Source organism: Vulpes vulpes, chromosome 14 (genome assembly GCF_048418805.1).
Source record: "Vulpes vulpes isolate BD-2025 chromosome 14, VulVul3, whole genome shotgun sequence".
In the NCBI taxonomy this organism is placed as follows: domain Eukaryota; kingdom Metazoa; phylum Chordata; class Mammalia; order Carnivora; family Canidae; genus Vulpes; species Vulpes vulpes.
Window position 1 is genome coordinate 117,532,423 of NC_132793.1, and position 23,585 is coordinate 117,556,007.

General features: G+C 46.8%; 1 protein-coding gene across 10 annotated transcripts in view; it reads left to right on the forward strand.

The window, feature by feature from the left end:
* Positions 1–23,585, forward strand: part of SLC2A9 (solute carrier family 2 member 9) — a 226,976-nt gene that overhangs the window by 57,059 nt on the left and 146,332 nt on the right. For all 10 annotated transcript variants that reach the window (XM_072737784.1, XM_072737785.1, XM_025998312.2 and 7 more), the window contains one exon: positions 9,250–9,410. In XM_072737784.1, the coding sequence (XP_072593885.1) occupies positions 9,250–9,410 (161 nt within the window). The remainder of the gene's footprint in view (positions 1–9,249; positions 9,411–23,585) is intronic.

The following is a 23,585-nucleotide window of genomic DNA, read 5'->3' on the forward strand; positions in this document are numbered from 1 at the left end:
CTGGTCGTGTGCACCACTTCTGACTCCCAGAAACAAAGCAGATGTTTAGCATAAACCAGACTCTGTTTAGTCTAGGCATTGTGAGCCACTTTTATCAGCTCTGGGAATGGTGAGAACCCTCCCGATATCCCAGTTCCCCGACACCAGCCTCAGGCCAACCCTGCATGCTGGTCTTTCAGAGGAGAGCGGTCTCAAGAGGCCTCACCTTTGCTAGTCAGGTGACATCAGGTGGCACCCCTGGGCCTGCGGAATTTTGTCCTTGTGTGATCCTTATTTCAAGGAGCCTGATTTGGTGGTGGGCACTTTTGTTAGGACTTCCATACTGTTTTCCTCACTCTGTCAGTGTGCTCAGTGGTGTAGACTGTCCTTATAAATCTGGAAAGAGTTATGGGCATGGCCTGCTTGATTATGCAATGTGTGTGTACTCTGGCCCAGCCACCAAAGTGTGCTATTTATGTGCATTTTTATAGCACTCCTGAGAATATTTTTAGATGAATTCATGACAGGCTGTGTGTGAATCAGTGAGGACCATTAATATTGTAAAGCAGACTATGACGTAATTTGCCTCCCATTGCCTGGCAATTTCCTGCCATCATTTGGAGGTGTTCTGAGCTGGTCTTCCTGGCTGGGAATTGTGTGCTTTCAACTGGTTGCCAGAAGTTTGGCCTCCGAGCTGTTGGCTGGGGAACTGATGGTAAATTATTCATGGGATTCATAGGCCTGAGAAATAAACAAATCTAGGCCCTTTATTTTACAGATCAGAAATAATGGTACCAACACTGCCAGCAGCCACCCCAATTTCTGACCTGTATTGTGTGTTTCCTGTGGACTCAGCTCTGTGTTTTGTATTCATTCTCATGACAAATCCTCACAGTAACTCTTTAAGGAGAGAAATGATTTAACAGATCAGGAAACTGAGGCACAGAGAGGTTAAGTAACTTACTCAAGATCGCCCAGCAGAGAAGTGACAGAGCTGAATAAAGTGGATTCCAGGGTCCTTAACCACTGAGAAGTCTGCCATCAGAGGCAGAACCACTTGCTGGATGTCACAGAGGACTCAGTGGTGCTCTTCACTCAGTCTCCTTAGCTTTAGCCACGTAACCTCTCATTTATTTCCTTGCAGTTTAGGCTTACGTCAGTCCTTGCCATAATATAAATGCTCCTTTCTGAGTTTATGAAAGAATTTTCTTAGATTCACTGTTCCTTCCCCGCTCCAGGCTCTTCCCGGCTGGGCCAGCCACCTCCAGTCTAAACTTACTGAAATAACTTCCATGTGCTTCTAAAGCACCAGTTAGACTCCTGATTCCATTCTCAGATTCTCCAGCCACTCCCCAGCACCCACACGATTATGTGTGGACTCCTCAGGCTGACAGCCAAGGCCAGTTATGACCAATTTCTGGGTCTTCAAGGATTCTGTTTCCTCTGTTGATGACTGTCCAACCGAAGCCCACCTCTGCCAGCCCTTCTTGCTCACCTGATCTGGTGAGCATGGCATGGCCAGGTGTCCACAGCCTTTCTCAGCTTCCTTCCTGCTATCACTGCACTTCACTCCATGTTATAGTCAGACGTTTATTCTACTGTTACCCACTAGATTGGAAGCTCCTTGAAGGCAGGGGGCCACAGCACTTGTATCCAGAAGACAGGATGGGAATCTGGGCCCCCTGCTGGTAAGGAAGCGGGTGTTCTGTAGAGCCAGAAAGACGCGAATGGGCTTCTTGGAAAGAGACCCAATGGAAAAGGGCAATGTGGAATCCATAAATGAGAAGGCCCAAATCAGGCCTAGAGATTAGTTAGCAAGTAAGCTTAAAACTATATTTTATTGTAGAATACTTTTTTCAAATGGAGACTTGCATTTGAATTTGTTTCCCAAAACATAAAAGGAAACCTCTAGCTGAAGGCTCGTATTTCCTACTCATCCTTTATGACTTTGCTGAAATCTTCCCTCTTTCTTAAAGACTCATGGAACAGTAATTTTCATGGTATGGGCTTTGGAATCAGGTTGTGGTCGTTGGGTAAAGTAGCTGCTCTAACAAGCAACCCTAGGGGCACCTGGATGGCTCAGTGAGTTAAATGTCTGACTCTTGATTTTGGCTCAGGTCATGATCTCAGGGGTCATGAGATTGAGCCCTGAGTGAGGCTCTATGCTCAGTGGGGTGTTTGCTTGCAGATTCTTTCCCTCTGTACCTCCCCCAACTCAAGTTCAGTCTCAAATAAATAAATAAATAAATAACCAGCAACCCCTAAGTCTCAGTGGTCCAACACAGTGAAATTTCATTTCTCATCCATACTACCATCGAGAGCAGGTGAACAGATGTCTCCTACTCCATGAAGTCATTCAGGGACCCAGATTCCTTCATTTGAGTGGCCCTACCATTCCTAAGGGCTTTAGAGGTCTCTGCTGGTTAATCTGTGAATGATCAGACTATAAGGAAAGGGAATGAGTGAGGCACACGAACTCTTAACACCTTGGTGAAGGTCACACACACCACTTCTGCTCATACTCTTTTGGTGAGATGTAGCCACATGACCACACTCAGATACAAGGCACTGAGAAATGTGACCTGGCAGTGTAGCCAGGAAGAGGAGGAGACCCAGACATTATGAACAGAGGTGCGGGGAGGTGGGGTGGCTCTGTCATTCCACTAGATTCTCTCTGGCTTTCAGGTGCATTCCTCAGGAGCAGTTTTCTGCTCTTAATGAAAGTTCGCAGGATGACTGAAAGGGTTAAACAAGCTGAGGTATATAGATGTCTGCTACTTAGCTGTCAACCATTATTCATTCTATGTCCCTTCTTCTCTCCTAATCCAGGCTTTCAATATGCAACAGAAGTACCAATATGATCATCTTTGTATTTTCCATAGTAAATTGGAATAGAGTAGTGATTAAGAGATGGGCTCTGGATTCCAGCTACCTGGGTTTGCCTCCAGACCCTCCAACATGCCAATGGCATGACCTTAGGACAAAGTCCCTTATGGATGCATCCCTATGGTTCCTCATCTGCCCAAAGAGAAGTCAAAAACCAAGACCTAGCTCATAGGGTTGTGGAGGGGATGGAATGGGTTCCTATGTGTCCAGTTCTCAGGATAGCGCATGGCATATTGTAAATATATGTGGGTTACCTGTTTTTATCATTACATGGTGACTGACACACAGCAGAAGCTCAATTTAAAAAACAAATGCTTACTAAAACACCTGTTCTGTACAATGCAGTGCAAGTCAGTGTTCACATATATCGGGTCCACATATCTCAACTCAATGAACATTTGTGTAATGAATTAGCAGAACAACCCTCATCACCTGACTCCTATCATAGAAGACTTCAGGCTGCCTTTCATTCAGGCCTTTGCTGAATTCATCCCTGAAGAAGACAAACATTTAGTCATTAAAGCCATCACTTTGAAACCAGCTTTTAGGACTTTTGGGAAATGTGTCTCTGCAGGGGGCACAGCTTTTTGGCAAGTCTTTCGGCCTTTTCCAGCCCCCTGCAGGGACTTCTGTCCATATTCCATCTTCCCCCAGCTGAGATATGAAATCTCTGCAGGGATGCCCAAAGCAACTACTAGGAGTGTGCTATATGAAAGCTGCTCCCTTTCCCAGCAGGCTCCTGAATGCCTGAAAAGGCAGGAAAAAATAATTTCTTCCTCAACAGCATCCTTCTAGTTTCTGCACATCAATTCCAGGAAACTGGTTGTTGCTGCAGGTGTGCTAAGAGGCTCTCTAGAGTGGGTGTTAGCAAGGCTCTTTGCAAGTGGCTGTGGTTGCTTGAATCAGTGCGGGATTGCAGTAGGTATCAAGGTGACACCCAAGAATGACCTTCTATGTGTGTTGGGTGGGGAGCAGGGAGGGACTCCTGATTATTGAGCAGCAAGAGAGGTGCCTGTCCTGTCCTGGATACTCATTCCTTACACCAGCTTCTCCAAGGGTTTTGACCCTGTGAATGCTCGCTCTCACTCTTGGGGTCCTATATGCCTGCCTTCCTCAGGCCTCTCCAGCCACTGCCCTAACAGTTCATCACACTCTTCTTCCCACTATGTTCTGTGTCCCTTGGTTGTCATCCTTGTACTTCAGGGCCTAGCAGAGTGTCTAGCCCCTAACACAGACTTCATTAATACTTTTAAATCAATAAATACACCATTTTACTCAGCTGCTTAACATGGCCAGCTGTGAAGTTTGAGTGTGAAGTTTGGAGCCTGGATAATGGAGTTGTCCTTCAGGGCTTGGACGTGAGGCCAACCTCGCACAGCCCTCCCCTCCTCCACCTGTTAGCCGCGTGACCATGGGCAAGTTGGCAACTCTTGGCTCCCTCCTCTATCATTGAGGCTTTCTGCCAGCAGGGTTGCTGTGAGGCTGAAATGGGATAATTCACGTGTTTTGGTAGTTTCAGCAGTTGGAAACAACAACAGCAATTTTGTCTGATTGAAGCTAAAAGAGTTGTTGACAAACTAGGGAGAAGCTCGCAGGATTGTTGGCAGGGCTGGTGAGCCGGCCTCGAAGCTTTGCAGCCTGGCTGATGCCCCACCTCATACCCAGGGGCCACCAGTGTCCGTTAGTTTACAGGTGGCACAGGACACGGGGGCATCCCTGCTGTCTTAGTGGTCCCCAAACCCAGTCTGGCCTGTGCTCCCTTGGCTGTGGAAGGAGTCCCAGCCCCGCCCCCGCAGAGCCCCTCCCACCAGAGCCCCGCCTCCCACAGAGCCCCACCACAGAGCCCCACCCACCGCAGAGCCCCGCCCACTGCAGAGCCCCTCCCACCACAGAGCCCCGCCCACCGCAGAGCCCCTCCCACCACAGAGCCCCGCCCACCACAGAGCCCCTCCTACCACAGAGCCCCACCCACCGCAGAGCCCCACCCACTGCAGAGCCCCACCCACTGCAGAGCCCCCACCACAGAGCCCCGCCCACTTCAGAGCCCCACCCCACAGAGCCCCGCCTCCCGCAGAGCCCAGGCCTCTGATTGGCTGAGCTCAAGTCACGTGACCACTGGCTAGCTGGCGGGGATGCTAGGGGAACAGGTGTCTAGTGCAGTCGATCTAAATAGGGAGGAGTGGACTGTGTGTTCCCCTAGCGCTGTGGAGCATGAAGTTCCCCAAAATGGGACGGGGTTCCCCATGCAGGGGAGCCAAAGGATGACAGGCGGCCACAGAGTGCGTGGACACTAAGGGTCAGCGCTGATGTCCAGCCACTGCCAGCACGTGACTCCTTGGTGAGCTGAGCGCGCAGCAGCTATGGTGGCCTGGACCGGCTGGGGTGGGCTAAATGGTGACAAGTATTTTGGAGCTGAGGCAGGGTCAGTTCCTTCTGAGGCCTGCGAGCAATGAGTCTGTTCTAGGGCAGACCCTACCCTGTGCCTCTTCCCATCGTCTTCCCTCTATGCATGCCTCTGTGGACCCTTTTGATAAGGACGCAAGTCATTTTGGACCATGTCCACCTTAATGAACTCATTTCAATTTGATTACCTCTGTAAAGAGCCTGTACACATTCTGAGGCACAGTGGGTTAGGATTCAACCTACAATTTGAAGCGGGGGAGGGGAGACAGTTCAGCCCATAAAAATGTGTTCAAATTTATCCTTTTTATAAGGACACAAAGCAGATTGGGGTAGGATCTCACCCTACTCCAAGATGACCTCATCTTAATTAATTAACATCTGCAATGACCCTATTTCCAAATGAGGTCACATTCTGAGGTTCTGGGAATGATTGGCTTAGTGAGGGGCCTATGCCCAGATCTGGGCCAGTGGGATATAAAGAGAGGATTGCTAGAGGCTTCTGGAAAGATTTTGGCATCAAGAGACCCTTGAGAGGCCAGGATTACTCTCTTCACTCACATATGTGGCCAAAAGGGTTTCTAAAAGTCACCCTGTACTTGTGAGTGGATGCAGCCTTAGGACCAGGTCAAAACTGTGGAGAGAAGAGTGAAGCAAAAGGAAGCACCTGGATTCTCACCATGGTACTGAGCCACCAGATCAAGCTCAGCGCTCTTGTGAGTCTGCACTTACATAAGCTGGTAAGGGTCCTTGTTGCTTAGCTGTTTTGAGTTTTGATACCCTGTTATATGCAGCCAAGAGCATCCTTAAATGGTACAGTGCATTATCCCCTCCAGTGGACTGGAGTATCGCTGAGGTCTGGAGGCCCAGATCTGTGTCCAGCTCAGGTCCCAGTACTCAGGCCATGCTTGTTGAATGAATCAGTGGATGATGAGTGTTGTGTGCATTAAGGTGTGGAAACATCATCGTGTTTCAGAATAGCCCTAGTTGTTGATAATATATTCTGTCCTCGCTCCATACTATGAGCCAGGTAGTTATGGAGCGAGAGAGAGAGAGAGAGAGAGAATGGGAAGAGAATAGATATCTCATAGGGAGAGGATGCTACCCCTCCTCCCTCATCTCCTGCCATCAGCCCATTTGCTTGGGCCAGAAACCTAGCAGTCTTCTGTGTTCCTCTTAGACGTCTCTAACACCTTCCCTTCCCAGATCCAGAGTCAGTTGCCCAGTTAGTCTTGTCCATCCTATTCTTGAAACAATCTCAGGTCCAGCCCTTCTCTCTACTTTCACTACTTGGTCCAGGCCACCAAGATCTTTGGACTGTTGCTGTGCCCCCAACATGCTGCCAGCTTCCTTGTTAGCTTCCTCTAGTTCTCTTGCCACTCTGAAGCCAGAGCAGTCTGCTAAAGATGGAAACCTGGAAGGTTTCCATCCTCCCCTTGCTTAAAGCCCTCCAACAGTTTCCCACTCCATCCCCCCAGAAAAGTCCAAGTGACAAGCAGACTCATTACCATGACCGGTAAAGTCCTATGTGACCTCCCTTTCCTCCCCCTTCAACTCCTTACAGCCCCTTCTTCCCTCCCTTGTCCCATTCCACCCCCACTGGCCTGCTTTCAATTCTGTGGACACTGTAAGCTCTCTTCTGCCATGGCTTCATGGCACATGCTTCTCCCTCTGCCTAGAATACTTCCCCACCATTAAAAAAAAGGTTTCAGGTTGTTGGGATGCATTATAGTTAAAAAAGAATATATAAAGTACATACATATGCATTGTGTACACACACAAACGGAGTTTAAAGAATGATTATCTACCTATTATCCAGCTGAGAATAAGAAGATTAAGAACAGAGGATCCAGGGCAGCCTGGGTGGCTCAGCGGTTTAGTGCAGCTCTCAGTCCAGGGTGTGATCCTGGAGACCCGGGATCGAGTCCCATGTCAGGCTTCATGCAGGGAGCCTGCTCCTCCCTCAGCCTGTGTCTCTGCCTCTCTCTCTCTCTCTCTCTCTCTCTCATAAATAAAATCTTAAAAAAAAAGAATAGAGGATCCTGCCAGGTGTCCCACCCCAGATCATTTCTTCCACTACATCCCAGGAATGACCACTGACCTGACATTTGCAATAATTCTTTGTTTTCCTTTGTAGTTTTACAATCTTTTTAAGATTTTTATTTGTTTATTTGAGAGAGGGAGTGCAGAGAGAGAGAGAGAGAGAGGAGAGGGAGAGAGCATGAGCAGGGGCAAGGGGTAGAGGGAGAGGGAGAAGCAGACTCCCTGCTGAGCAGGAGCCCAATGTGGGGCTGGATCCCAGGATCCTGGGATCATGACCTGAAGCAAAGACAGATGCTTACTGACTGAACCACCCAGGCACCCCTGTAGTTTTACAATCTACTTGTAATTTCCCTCCCAAAATTTATATTTGCATAATTTTGAATTTATATATGGCATCATACTATATGTATTCTTTTGTTTCTGCCTTATTTTGTTCAATGCTATTTTTTGTGAGATTTTATTATGTGTGTTTGCATGTTGCTGTACTTCATTCATGTTTGCGACTGTAGTGTTTCATATGATGACTATTCCACAATTTATTTATCCATCCTACTGCATGGGGACATCTGGGTTGTTTCCCATTCGGTGCTTTTATAAGCAATGCTACATGGAATTTTGGGTAGATATGTCCTAGGGCAAATGAAAAAAAGTTTTTTAGAGGAATTTTCTAGAAATGGATTTGCTGGGTTGTAGGTTTGGGGCATCTTCACCTTTTTTAGATGATGCCAAACTGTTTTCCAAGATGGTTGTACAAATTAAACACAGTGCATGAGAGTACACTGCTGATCACTCCTTGGTCTTACCAGACCTGTTTGTTTTTAGTCTCCTAGGGACTGTGTTAGCTTCACCCAAGCCCTGGGCGCTGCGCCAAATTCTAGCGTGACCCTCACAATAGCCCTGAGACATTAGTGTCATCATTCCCGTTTTGCAGATGAGGAAGCAAAGGTCCAGCTGGTTTAAATCAGCAAATTGTTGTGCTGGGATTCAAGCTCAGGTCTGTGCATCTAGAACCTATGCTTATTCTGCAGTGTCAGATGCTGCCTCTGGAAATGTTTGTGGGCCTATGTCCAGTATCAGTGGGTACCTATGAGCATCTTGGGGATGAAACTCCCTTGAGGAGAGCTAAGTGCTGTGACCTTAGTCTTTGGTGCACATCAGAATCAGCCAGTCACCATCCCAAGTCCACTGAGTCAGAATTGGCAACAATGGGGATCTAGACAATGCAAAGTGGTATCTTATTATGATTTTAATTTGCTTTTGCCTGTTGACTAATAACATTGAGCATCGTGTCATTAACTTACTGGTCATTTGAATTTTCCTTAGAGTCCGTTCAAGTCCTTTGCTCATTTAATTGGGTTGTCTTATTGACTTGTTAGGGTTCTTTATGTATTGTGGATATAAGTCTTTTATAGTATATGTGTTGCAAATATGTTATCTCAGTCTGTGGCTTGTCTTTACATTTTTTTCAAGTTGTCTTTTGAAAAATAGAACAATTTAATGTTGCTGAAACCCAAATGAGCTTTTTGTTTTTGTTTTATGGTGTATCTTTGCCTACCTCAAGGTGGGAAAGATTTTCTGTTTTATCAGGTATGTGTATTTTTAACACATTTCCCAGTTGGTACTGCTGTGCACCAGAGCTGGGGACCCCTGGGTATAAATGGTCACCCCAGGTTTGGGGTCAGATCTGAGTTTGACTTCCATCCAGGTTTGCCACTTACTGAGCAAGTCACTTTGTCTCTCTGAGCTTCCCTATCTGCAAAATGAGGCAAAAATAGGGCCTGTCCACAAAATTTGTTTGAGGGGTTCAATGAAATAAAGCTCAAACAGAACTTAGCAAAATGCCTAGCATGCAGAAAATGCTCTATAAAAGCTGTTTCTGTTTACATACTGGCTGGATTCAAGCAGCAGGATGCAATAACATGGTTTATTGTTTGTTTTCAGTACATCAAGGCCTTCTACAATGAATCGTGGGAAAGAAGACATGGGCATCCAATAGACCCAGACACTCTCACTCTGCTCTGGTCTGTGACGGTGTCCATATTTGCCATTGGTGGACTTGTGGGGACTTTAATGGTGAAGCTGATCGGAAAAGTTCTTGGGAGGTTAGTGGACGCCATCTCTGCTTGGGGATCCTCTCTGTAATGTTCAAAATATGTCTGTATCATAGTAAAGATCCCAGGAGAATTCCATTTAGACAGTCCAGCTGGAGAGATTTTAATGCCAGAAGAGCAAGGGTGGGGGGAGACAGGGCACCTGAGGTCAAAGAAGAATAGAGACCATGGACAATGGACTGTCAAGCAGGAGCTGAGGTTGTAGAGGGCTGCATGGACAATCAATAGATATTGTCCAGACAGGGAGGGACTAGGGAAGTAATACCCTGGCTTCTGTTTCCAACCTTCTGCTGTGCCACTTATTGGTCAAACCGAAGTAGAAGCCGGAAACACCAGGAGCCTTGCTGGCACAGTCCAGGAGGCTCAGCTCCCAGTGCTCAGAGCAGGATTGGGAGGGAGGAGATGGATCTGGCTGCAGGAGCAAATGGAGAAGGTTCAGCACACTGTCTTAGTGATTGTTCCAGGTAAGTCCATAAAGGACAGTGTTTTGTCAGATGACTGAATGATAACTTATTAAACCAATCTCCCATGGACAGACATTAAGGTTGTTTCAAATCTTTTGTATTACAAATACAGTTGCAAAGAGTGCCCAATACTTCCTGTTGAACTTTCCCATCCGGGCCCTCTCCAGTCAGATCCTCTTTACCTCCTGGGCTTCATTTCTCAGTTATTTCTATCCTAGAAACTTATCTGAGATCAGATCTATTATCAATAAATTTCCCCAGTCATTCTCTCTGTATCTTCACTTGTAACTTCCTGGGGGATATTAAAGTATTAGTGGAAAAGTAGAGTCCCTGCAGCATTCGTGTCTGAACTTGACTCATGGGTCTTCCAGTTTCCAGTTGTGCGCCTTTGGCCAAGTCCTTTAATTATTTGAAGCTCAAACCTCCTCCTCTGTAAAGTACCCTGTAGGAAATGTTAGAGGGACTGGAGAAAATGAGTGGAGTGAGAAGAGTCTGTTGACAGAAACTCAGTAAATAGAAGCTGCTCTTATTACCATCCTCCTCCTCATTATCCTGACACCCATACACAGGAAGTGCTCAACAGCTCCCCCTATCGCGTTGACCTGAATTGGAAAGGAGATTCAACAGACTCCAGAAAATCTTTCCCCTCCCCAGGGCTACAGGAACACTATTTAAAAAGGTGCCACCCCTTCCTCTACCCTTGGCCTCACATCCCCAACAAGGAGCAAGTTAGACTGACGGTGTTTCAAAGCAGGCTTTTGCAAGGCTGAGGCAGGGAGCCATCCTGAAAGCATGCATGCCATGCTCATGTGGCCCCCCAGCGAGGCAGGGAAGGTGCTGACACTTTCCTTGACCCAAAGACCACTTCCAGGTGGCAACTAATGGGAACTCCATACTCCAGAGAAGTACACCTATTGCATAGTGGAGGGAGGGCTGCCATTTCCAGAGGTGCCCCAATGTATCAGACACTCATGCACACTCATTGAATTTTCTCCACTCTCTGGGGTCCTGGGTGGGGGATGGAGTTGAGAGCTTACACAGAGCCTGAGCTCAGGTTGGAATCCACTCCACAGCATCATGTCCCTTCCACTATGCCAAGCAGATCTTAAGGAGGAGTCTGCTGGCAATGGTACTGTACAGTCCATGACTGTTTGACCTCAGGTAAGTGACCAGCTGGCCCCCAGATTGTCATCATGGACCAGGGTCCATGAAGTACTGTTGCCAAACCCCCGGCCTGGGCCCATTTCTGACCCCAGTTCTCTTATCTATTCTAGTTAGATAGAGTCACCCTTGGCCCCAGGATTCGTGGTCATGACATATGCTTGCCTTGTGCCTGGCCATGGCACTTATACTCCAAGGCTGCCCCATAAGGAGTCTCTGAACCCAGGTGGATGGTAGAGGGAAAGCCACGCTGCTGTCGAGGTCTGGAGGTTGTGGCCCAGCAAGTCCTTACTCCCAAGCTTGCCAGGTGTGTGATATGGGACTTTGCCGCCTCACCTTTCATCCAACACTTTTCCCTCATGTAAAATGAAGGCAATGAGAGTGACTTTGCAACTGTCAATAGCAGGGTGCAAAAACAAACAAACAAACAAACAAACAAACAAACAAAAACAAAAACCTGGAAGCAGTGAGAAAGAGACAATGTTTCAAAGAAATTAATTTTCTAAGTGAAGGAGGAGTTCTAGGCTGGAGAAAGATTCTATCAAAAGGTGTTGGTCCTTTTGCCCTGGCCAGCTGCCAATTCCTTTTCTCATCATTATGTGAATAAAAGTTGAACATAGATGAAGTCTCAGCTTGAATGGTAACTCTGTTGGGAGGAAAAGGAGCAAAACCCAGAGAAGTCTGCTACCATTTATTCACTCCCTGCTACATACGAGTGCTTGACTTTCCATACCTCATTTACTTCTACAACTCTGTATTGTTGTCCCTGGTCTACAAGCGTTGAGTTCGAGGCCCTGAAAGGCCTAGCAACTTACCCAAGGTGACAAGAATGAGGTTGATCTGACATTCAGATCTGGTCTGTTTGATAAGAGCCTGTGATTTTCCTATCACATGACATCTATTAAAACTGCTTCTTGATGCCTCATTATTTGTCTCCCAGGGGTGCTGTTGGGGAAAAAGAAGAGGTTGGGCTTAATGTACAAGGCTGGTATGGGGTCCAGTGGAAGGGACTCAAAGATGTGGCTGGTGGCGGGAAATTTGGGTGGAGTTGGGGGGACCTCGGAGTCAGGTGAGCCTCGTCATCAGAGGTCCAGCAGGGGGCGGATCCTTGCTAGGACATGTTGAACTCATCTGTGATTTGGGAGAGGAGTGAGGACTGCAGGAGCATGAGGGGCCAGGAATGGCCTCTGTAGATGAGTCACCCCATTATCTGGTCTCAGGGGTCCAAGTTCCTTGTCTCCTGGAATCTCTGACTTGGAGAATTCTGGTTGAATCCTTCCCCTTCTTTGGGGTCATCTGACCTCGGCTTAAATGGTTCTAGTGACCGAATCTTCCTTCCCTCATGAGACAGGATCGTGACCATGTTGGTGCATGGATCTGGCTAGGGGATCCACAGTGCTTACAGCTCATGAGGCCATGTATGAGTTACTCAAGTTCTCCAGGCTTTGTGTAGTGGCAAAATGAAGATAAAACAATGCCCGTCAGAAGGTTGTTGTGAAGATGAAATGAGACGGTGGATATAAAGTGCTCATCTCAGTGGTTGACATGGAGTCAGTGCCCACCTTACATTAGCTAGTGCCAGTGTCATCCTTGTCCCCGTCCTCATGAGCTCTTCCTGAGGTGCGTCATCCCATCACTCAACAGAGCTGGTTGTGAATGTGTTCTTCCAGTCTCTCTGAAATTGGCCTCCTTACACATATCATTGGATCTAGTTTTTGCTTCTAGAGCAGAGCAGAGCAGAGCAAATATGCAAAATCCATAGGGAAACTCCCTCGGGCTTTAAAATTAGATCCTCAGGCATATTCTTGAGCAAGCCATATAACCACGTTCATCCATGCAGCAAATATTTTTGCACATTGACTGAGAGCCAGGCACTGTTACTGGCACCTGAGTGTCAGTGACAAACAGCAGAGCCTGAGCCTGCTGCCTAGCCATGAACAATCCATTCTGCACGTCACCATGGCCTTTGGAAGAACTGCAGCTGGTGGATGGGTAGTAGAGGCACAAGAAGAGGCAGCTGGTGCCTCTTTCAGTTTTAAATCTGGGTAAGTAAGCCCACCTAAGGGAGTGGATATGAGGATGGCACAAAATACTGTTTACAAAATGTGTCACATCACTCATGCCTGTGACAGGAACCCAAACTAAACTGGCTCAGGCCCAGAGGGAACGAATTGGCTCACATAACTGGAATATAACTCAGCTGAATCCACCTGTCTGTTTTCTCTGTCTCTCAGCTCTGCCTTGCTCTGTGTTGGCTTCTTGCACAGGCTCGCTCTCCCCGGTGGGGGCAAGCTCAAGGTGACACAGTTCTTGCTCAGAGTCCCCAGCACAGACTTCTCCTTCCAGTAGTTCTAGTAAAGTTCCAGGCCTGAATCTCATTTACTTGTGTGAGGTTGCATACCCTCAGGGTTTTTCAACCAGGGGCAATATTTTGCCCTCAGGGGACATTTGACAGTATCTGGAGGTATTTATGGTTGTCACAGCTCAGAGGTGCTACCAGCATCTAGTAGAGGCCAAGGAGGCTGCTAAACACCCTGCAGTGCACAGGACAGCCCCCACCACAAAGAATTTTTGGGCTCCAAATATAACTATTCCCAGATTGAGAAATCCTGGTGAATAACATTCTAAATTTAATTTAAAATTACTGTATTATGTACCCATTCCTGGAGTCACAGTGGGGTGGGGGCGTGACCATGATGAGCCCCCACACAGAGTTAAGGGCAGGAGTGTTTCTTGGTGGAAATTCAAGGGACTCCCACCAGAAGAAGGATAATGGGTATTGAACAAGCAGTAACAACCAGCCTCCTAAACATCATGCCAGGCAAATAGCAGGTTCTCAAAAGTGTTTTCTCCTCTTTTTCTACTTCAATTATTTTAAAATGTGTCTTTGCTTTATAGAAGTGGGAATGACCATTAGCTCTCTAGGTGCCTGCTGGAGGATTCTGAAATGCACATGGCAAGCACATACTAGGCTTGAACAACAGAAATTTCTTCTCTCACAGTTGGGGAGGCTTCAAGTCCAAGATCAAGATGGCAGTGGGGTTGGTTGCTCCTGAGTCCATTCTCTTTGGCTTGCAGGTGGCTCTCTTTGTACTATGTCCTCACACAACCGTTTTGCCTAGGCAGGAGCATGCCTGGTATCTGTTCTTCTTGTAAGGACCCCTATCCCATTGGATTAGGGCCCCACCCTTATGATCTCACCTAACCATAGTTACCTCCTTGAATGCCCAATCTCCAAATACAGTCATGTTGGAGGTTAGAGCTTCAACAGAGGAATTGGCACATAATTCAGTCCATAATAGAATATATACACTGGTTCCTGAACCATCTCTTTCAGGCTGGAATTATCTTAGGAAAGCAAGTTCCCCAGAAGCAGAGCCTGCAAGGGAGCTTGGGATGCACATGTTTTGTTGAGGGAGGGCTCTTCAGGAGTTCCCTCGAAGGTGATGGAAGCAGAAGAGAGAAAAGGGGAAGAGAGCCAAGCCAGGCTGTGCTCTCAAACCCAGGCTGGCTTTGCACAGGCATCTGGAGCATGAATTATACCCAGGAGCTGTCCCATCTGGGGCACATTCTCCTCCCACCACTATCCAGTCATTGGCTGCAGGCTGCTCTGGAGGAGGGGACCACCTTTTGGAGAAGGGCCAACCAGGAGCCTTGAGCAGCCACATGGACAAAGCGGGGGTTGGGGGAGAGCTGAGGGACAGAGAGGCACCCACCAGGATTCCTGATACTCCACCTCCATTCTGCTAGCTTTGAAGCCTTGCCAAGCACTGTGAGCCTTGCCATGCCAAGGACTGGGAGAAGGAAGCCCATCCTGGGGTTCAAGGCAGACAATAAGGAGAAAGACTGGGCATGGTACACGTGGGCTTCAGGAAGGCAGAGTTTCAAAATCTGAAACAGAGTCAGCCAACCCTAAACTCGTAGCAACTTTGGTACAAGTTGTTTCTGCCCATCTGTTTGTCTGATTATGGACACGACCTGTTTGGGGTTACAGATGCATGAGCTAGAAATGACAGTTAAAAGTCAATAAATAGTCACTCCTGCCCCACACTGCCCGCCGCACATCTGTTAGAACCAAATACTGGCCTTCACTGGGCTCACGTAGGACTTTCTGTTTCCCTCTGTCACATCACTTCGCATTTTGTGCTGTTACCACTTAATTATATTTCTGTCTCTTCCCTGCAAGAGCAGTTCCTTGATGCAAGAGCCACGTGTATACATGAGCCCTAGAACCTGGTGCAGAGGCTTGTACATGCTAGGCAAGCAATAAGGGTTGTTGGATAGATGGAAGGACAGATGGAGGAATGCTTGATATGTGAGGGTTTTTCTATTATAACTTCCCAAAGTGGCCACTTTTCTTTTGCTTACATACTTTCATTCACTCTTGCATTTATTTTCCCAACAAATATTTATCAAGCACATGGTATATGCCAAGCACTCAGGGGTGAACAAAGTGAATAAAGTCCCTAAGGTAACACCTCTCCAGGCAGAGGGAGCAGCAGCTGCAAAGGCCCTGGGGGATGAACAGGCTCATGTTTGGAGGTAAGACAGGATGTCAGTGTGGCTGGGGCCAAGTCAATGAATAGAAGATGAGGTAGAGAAGTCACAGAGATTAGATGCAGAGGGCCTTATAGGGCAGGGTTGGGACTTTGGCTTTTCTCTGAGTAAGAGGGGAGTTACTGGAGTGTTTTAAGAACTAGCCTGACTTACAGTTTGAAAGGCTTGCTGTTAGTGCATCTGGGGAGGCTGGTTGGGAGCATCTTGCAATCATCCAGGTAAGGTGACCTGATTTGCACCAGGTTTGTAACAAGGCATAGTGAGAGGTAGTGAGAAGTTTATGAGTTTGGGACATATTTTGGAAGTAGAGAAAACAAGCCTTACTGTTGTATTATATGTGGGGAGTGAGGGAGAGAAATAAAAAATAATGCTAACATTTTTGGCCTGAGCAACTACGAAGATTGTGGTGTGTTGTTGTTGCTGTTTTGGTTTTTGGGTTTTGTTTTGTCTTTGCTTTTGCTTTTGTTTTGAAGTAGGGAAGACTTTAAGAGGAATAGGGTTTTTTGGGGGGGAAAGAGGAGCAATATTAGGAACTCAGTTTTAGGTATATTAACTGTGAATTGCCTGTCAGACCTCCTAGTGAAGATGTGAAGTAAGCAGTTAGCTATACGGGTCTAGCACTCAGAGGGGAGTGAAGAACTTGGATGTAAGTTTAGATGTCATAGTACATAGGTGACACTTGAAGCCAGGAAACAAGATCACCTAGGAAGTGTATAGAGGCCAAAGGAATAGGCCTAAGGGCTGAGGCCAGGAGCACCCCCCCCCCCAACATTGAGAGGGTTGGGAAGATGGTAAGGAGGCTGGTAGGAGCACACCTACCTGAGTGAGGGCTGGAAAGCATGTGAAGGAAGGAATGGCGATCACCTGTGTTCAACGCTGCTGAGAAATGAAGATAAAGCCTGAGCTCTGGTTGGTGGGTTTAGCAACGTGGAGATCTCTGGCTACCTGACAGGAGCTGTTTCAAAGGCACAGTGGGAGAGACAACCTCTGGAGTGGATTTAAGCGAGAAGAATAGCTCAAGACAATGAGCATAGATGAGTGTAGTTTCCTTCTAAGATGGCAGCTACAGCACGTTAATGAGATGTTCCAGCAGAGAGGGAAAAATTGGTAGCCAGGAGCAAGAGAGGAAACTTGCTGAAGCAAAGCAATGTTCTTGTGCAGGTGAGAGGGGGTGGATGGGCCTCAGAGTGGAGCAGGGACAGTACGTCCATAGGAACATGAGGGCAAACAGCGTATGCGTACAGAACCAGGTAGGTCTTTCCAGGTAGAGGGAACACATGACATCCTCTCCAGATTGCTTCTGCTTTCTCAGTGGAGTACAGAGCGAGGTCATCAACTGAGAAGGAGGATAAGGGGACTTGAGGAGAGAGATGTGTGAAATAGTCCCATAGATGAGCAGGAGACTGAATAAACCAGGGAACCACAGAATGGCTGCTAGGAGTCCCAAAAGCCCACTTGAGATTGGGGTTCATGAACTTGAAGTTGACACCAGTTAACATAATTGTGGATTGTTCTCCAGCCACATGCTCTGTGGCGCATGTGTGAGGTAGGTCAGGATGTAAGCAGGGTTGGAGGTTGCCAAGCGCATGTAATGAGGGCAAGTGGGTCAGTGGGTCAAGGAGTTGAGGGGGTATGGCTGTTTCAAATGATGGATCATGGAATTCTGGCCGGGTAAGCAGGAATGGATGGACACGAGGAGGGTGAGGATTGGGGGAACAAGGTGTGATCCTGGTTTATAGGCCAAGTAGCCTAAAGAATTGTTGGAAGGGTGGGCGGTGGCAGCCCTATCTCCAGAGGCTTCCCATTCCACTAGGCCTTTACAAAAGTACTTTCTAAACCCAAACTGAAATAGTATTCCCTGCATCTTTCACCATTTGGTCCTGTGCATGCAGCTTAAGCATGACCCAGTGGAAGCTCTCACATCTTCCCTGAGCCTTCTCTGGTCTGGGCTCAGCGTGCTGAGTCCCTTGGCTGGCCATTCCTCAGGTGACAAGCTCTCCATTCTCCTCATCACCTGATCACTCTTCATCGTATTTGGCCCCTTCTGCCGAGAGCTGATGATCTCCTGGACTGCACCAGAAGATTTTGCCCTATAGGAAGGCTCAGGACAATGCATCAGGTGTCCCAGGTCGGGTTCTCAGGGGTCACTGGAGCTCAGGAATGGCACGGCCCTGGTCTCCCTTGTTTCTGTTGCTGTGTTCATCTCTGGGGAGGAATGGAAACACAATCATTAAAATCTCTGTGTCTGAACCCCAGTGAGTCAGCTTTGCAAATTATTTGCAAGTAAGGTTTCCATCCTCACTGGGACACTGTCAGGCTGGGGGTTATTTTGGGAAGGAATATATTAATAGGATGAACTCACTTAGAGGGCGTGCAGCCTTGTTTGCAAATGTTTCAAGTCAGACCAGAATGTGACTTTAATATTATCTACATCACACAAAATAGACCATCACGTCCAGTGCAAGAGCTCAGGCTAAAGCACTTGGTGGCATCCTTGACTCCTCTTTCCCTCCACTCCTGTCCAATCCATCTGTAAATTCCGTCAACTGCCTTCAAAGCACCCCAGGATTTGCCCACATCTCACTACCTCCACTGCTACCATCCTGGTCCTTATCACTATCAGTACTTGCATGATCCATTGCCAAAGCTTCCCAGCTGGTCTCCCGTATCCACATTTACTTCTACAGCCCATGGTCAACATGGAAGACTGCATGATCTTGTTAATATAAGATTTCACTCAGGCCCATCCCATCCCTCTCCTTAGAATCTTCCAGGGGCTGCCCATCTCTCTCCAGGTGGGAACCCAGGTTGTCATGGTACCTCATACAAGACCCTCATGAGCTCTCCTGCCAGTCTCTCCACCTTCCTTCTAGTACTTGCTCTCCTCTCCTCCTCTGCCGCCAGCTCTGCTGGCCTCACTGGCATACCTGAAAATAGCCCGCATCTGACTCTTGTACCTCCCTGCCAAGATTGCTGCTCCCCGATATTCATATGGCTCATCTACATTCCTTCTTCAAGTCTATGCTTAGATGTCACCTTCCCAGATGTCTCCCTGCATAAACTTCCACCCATTCCCTGCATTAGTTTTCTCTACAGCATTTGTCACCATCTGACATGCTACAAATGTTTTATTTTTAATTGTTTATTGAGAAGAACATAAGAGCAGGGACTTAGCCATTGTCACAGCTATATGCCAGACCCTAGTTCAGCACTCAGTCCACACCCAAATGTGTGTTGAGTGAATGAATGAATGTAGATTATTAGAATGTAGGATGAATGAATGATTATTGAAAGAATGAATGGCTGTGAGTAAATATGGCAGCCACCATTGTGGATAGCTTAGTCTCAGGACTCCAGTGATGTTAAATCTCCCATTTAAGAGTATGTAAACTTGACCAAGTTCTAGATCTGTTTCCTTTACGTGGGAAATGGGTAGCAAGATTACCTAATTCATAGTGTCCAGTGAGTATAAAGCACTTAAAATAGTGCCTGGCCTATAGCAAGTACCCGGTGTCTGTTAGCTATCACCAGGAATTTTATTTTATTTCTTTTTTAGTTTATTGAGGCTCCAAATAAGTTCTAGGTGCCATCCTCAGCATTTTTCATAAATCATCTGATTCTTAGAGGAGCCTTACAAGGTAGACATTGTTATGTCCATTTTACAGGTATGGAAACCAAGGCTCAAAAAATGTAAGAAATCTGCCTGAAGTTGTTGAGTTAGCATGTAGCTGGGCTGTCCAAGTGGGAACAGTACTGGAGGTGGATTCAGGAGAACAACATTTTTCCTGCCAGCAGACCTAGAAGCTAAAGGAAGACTGAGAACAGGCCAGAGCTGGGACAACAAGGAGGAAGCCTGGCTTACCATGACTTGCCTCCTAGAATGTACTCCTTCATTTACACAACAGAGATACGGGGCACCTGTATGTGCCAGGAACTGGTTTAGTGGCTGGGGCTACAGTGACAAGACAAAATCTTTGCACACATGGAGCTTATACTCTCGTAGAGTGCATGCCAACATAAACACAAATAAATGTGGGCTAATATCCTGTGTTGTTGGGGCTATAAAGAAAAATAGAAAGGGGGTAGGACTATGGGGGATGGGCCCTGCACTTGGAGGGAGTAGCCACAACAGATAGTGTCAGAGGTGGCATTCGAATCACTTGAGTGAGCTGACACTCATACAATGAATAGAGGGGCTCCCAGGACATGGGTCATGAGGCACTCCCAAGAGATGGTGGGAAGGCTCATGAGCATGAAGACACTAGTATCAGATGGTGTGACAAAGGCCACTTCATGCAAGGCTTCATAGGCCTCAGTGAGGAGTTTATCCTCAGTGTAGTGGGAAGTCACCAGAAGGTTTTTCAGTTAAGGGGAAGTATGTCAGTGTTTGCTTTGAAAGGCTCTCCTGTGGACCATGAATTATACAGCAGCACAGGAGCCACCCAAGTCTCTTGCAGTTGTCAGAGCATGAGACGCTGGTCTGCACCACTGCGGCACTGTGGATTGGAAATGCAAGAAGTGTGTTGCTCTGAGATTTATTTTGGAAGCTGTGTAGGTATGACTCAGTGATGGATTGCACGTAGGTTGGAAGGAAAATAAGAGATGTAAGTATTATTTTATTCCCAGATTGTTGGTCTAAGCCACTAGAGAGTGGAGGCTTTATTTACTCAGATGGGGAAGACTGAGGAAAGAGGGGTTTGGATTCATTTGTTGGGGGTGGTTAGTAGTGGGAGCTCAAGAGTTCCAATTTAAATATGCATGGCTGGAGATGCCTGCTGGACATGCAAGTGGAAATGTCTAGGAGGCAGTTGGACATGTAAGTCTGGGTTGAGATGAGTCACGGCCAGAGATATATTTGGGAATTGTTGCCAATTAAGGTAACAGGACTAGGTGAGATCACTCAGGGAGGAGAGTGTAGAGAGAGAGGAGGACAAACCAGCCTCAAGACTGGGGAGAAAACAGGAGAGGACAGGATCCCAGATGTCCCAAGATGTCTGTTTCCAGAAAGAGTGCACAGTCAACCATATAAGATGCTGCTGAGAGGCTGTACTGGGGGAGACAGCGTTGTCAGTTGTGTGTGTCAGAGTGTGTGTTCCCGATGATCTTCACAAAGGCAGTCTCCGGGGAGTGCTACCAATGATCTAACCAGAGTGGGACAAGGAAAGAAGGGGAGGTGAGCAGACCATATTCTTTAAGGAGTTTCGCTCTAAAAGGAAGCTGAGACAGGGACAGTGGCTGCAGAGGGAAGAGGGCCAAGACACAGTAGCTGTGGTCGTATGGGAACGATGGAGTAGAGGAGTGGATTCTCTCTGGTAGTGGATAGCCAGTGGCTCTTACCTTTTGGGGGCAGTTTTAGCCACTTGCCGGGGGCCCCCCACCTTGTAACACCTCCACCTCATCCTCTGTGAATTGTCCAGTTCACAAAAGCTGCAGGATACAGGTGTAAAAGATGAAATGAGATAATTTATGTAAAAGCCATGCTCTTCCTCGACTCTTCTAAAGGTCTCTTGCTGAGTCTGCATCAAGGATTGAGATTCTCTAGGGATGGACCCAAGAGTCTCTCTTCTTATGCGCTGTTAGTGGATCTGATGAGCAGCCAGCCTTGAGAATCACCAACCAATGCCAGCATTATTGCTACCAATATCACGATTATCTTTCTAGCGTCAAAGGTCCAATTTATCTGGAGCAGGGGCATAGGAGTCAAGGTGTAATTTCTGATCAAGTCTTTTATTTCTCTTTGTCTGTGGGTTATGAAACCTATTGTTTTGCTCAATATCCAAGAACCTTCTGAGTCTGGCCTCAACATTCTTCTCTTGCCTCCCCTCTCGCAACAACCTCTTCACAAACTTGACTTACACTGGACCCTACACCCACAGGGATTTGTGCTGTGAGGTCTCAAGGAGTAGAACTGGGGCCAGAGAGGAGCTACAGGGAGAACATTTTGGCTTGTGAGAAATCACTTTTTCACAGACAAGCTGCTACCAAACCTGAGATGGAAGGCCAAAAGGCAGGGGCAGCACTCCTGGAGCCCATGAGCCAGGCCCACTTGGTGGAGGGGGGCAGGTTGCTGACACCACAGAGAAGGCTGGGGCCACAGAGCAGATGTACCTGCTGCAGTGGAAGCAGGGAGACAGGAGGGAGGTACCCAGCCTCTTTTCCCCAGGGGAGAGTAAGAGCGGCCTCTCATTGGCCAATCCTACCAGAGAGCTGGGAAGCAAGGGAGTCTGGGAAATGTAGTTCCCTTTGAGACAGGAGAGCAGAGAAAGGATTCCCTGGATAGACAGGCAATTGAGAGGCACAGGTCCCACGTACATACTCTCAGCCCCAGTATCTTTACTCCTTTTTTAAATTTTTATTTGAGAGAGGGAGAGAGAGAGAGAGAGAGAGAGAGAGAGAGAGAGAGAGAGAGAGAGAGAGAGAACCAGTGGGGGCAGGGGAGAATCAGAGGGAGAGGGAGATCCAGACTCCCTACTGAGTAGGGAGCCTGATGCAGGACTCCATCTGAGGACCCTGGGATCATGACCAGAGCTGAAGGCAGGTGCTTCACCAATTGAGACTCCCAGGTGCCCTTCTTTACTTCTAAGTGACTTCTGTGTGACAGTTTATTTTTCTGTGTTCCTAACTAGATTTAAAACCCCATGAGGATGAGGACAGAGATGACTTCCTCCCGATGGTAAAGCCATTGTCTAGCACTCACTAAATATTGGCTAAGTGGATACGCTGGTGAAAGCTCTTGCTGTGAGAGTGCAGGTCTGCCCACCACCACCCTGCTCTCTTCTTACTGCTGACATGTCAGTTCCTCAGAAGACTGAAGGGAAGGGCTGTGAACAGTGCACAGACGTGGGGCACTAGGATATTCGCACTATGCTTTGAGGTCTCACTAATTAGTACCTTTAGGTTCATCTTATTGAAGCCTGACTCTGTGACCTTCTGCATCAAAATAAGGGAGGTCAGCCTAGATTGGAATTTCTATTTTAAGTCTTGGCTAAATCATAATTTTCCCCTCATCTTGACATCTATTTAAATTAATTTTTGACAGTGATATTGTATTTATATTTTGAATAATTAATACATTTGTATGGTATAACTTTCAGAAGGACGAAATGAATGTAAAGTAGAAAGTTTCCATTGCATTTCTCTTCAGTCAGATCTCCTTCCTAGAGGCAATCTGTGATGCCACTTTATTGTGTATCTCTTTCAAGGTTTGTGTCTGTCTTTGCATGCATGCATACATGTGCGTGCACACACACACACACTTCTTTATTGCACAAATTGTTGCATATTCTACATAAAGTCCTGTACCTTGCTCTTTTCATCTAACAATATATCTTGATCTTCCCATATCAGAATATAGAAAGCCACTTGTGCTTTACTGTGTGCATAATGTGCCTTCATATAGATGTATCATAATTTATTTTTTTTGATGTATCATAATTTATTTAAATAGTCCTTTGCTAAAGGACACTTGGGTTGTTTACAGTTGTTCACCATTGAAAGTTGTTCACCAACATAGAAGATGTTGCAGTGAGCAGTCCTTGTACCATCATCACTGAGCTGTGAAAGTAGTTAGCTTTGGGATTCCCCAAGAAGATGTAGGAAGGGGTAAAAGTTTAATGGAAAGTTTGAGATATGTAAAAACTAGTGTGAAGAGCCCTGGCCTGGAATTTAAGGGCTCTAATTCCTAAAGGTAATAACAAAGTCCCTTTTAAGTCCCTAGTTTTTTTTTTTTTTTAAGAAAATAATTCAATATTTATGAACTCATTGAATTATTAGGGGAAAAATATCCTGTGGAGAAGCTATGATGTGTTTCTCCAGCTTCTTGACTCATTAGTTGTATAACAAAATAAATTTCCAATTTGTCTATATTCTGGTTAGCTTATCTATAAAATAGAGATAAATAAAGTACCTACCTCATAGGATCATTTTGAGTGGCAAATGAGCTATTCATGTAAAGTGCTTAGAACAGGGTTTATCACATAGCAAG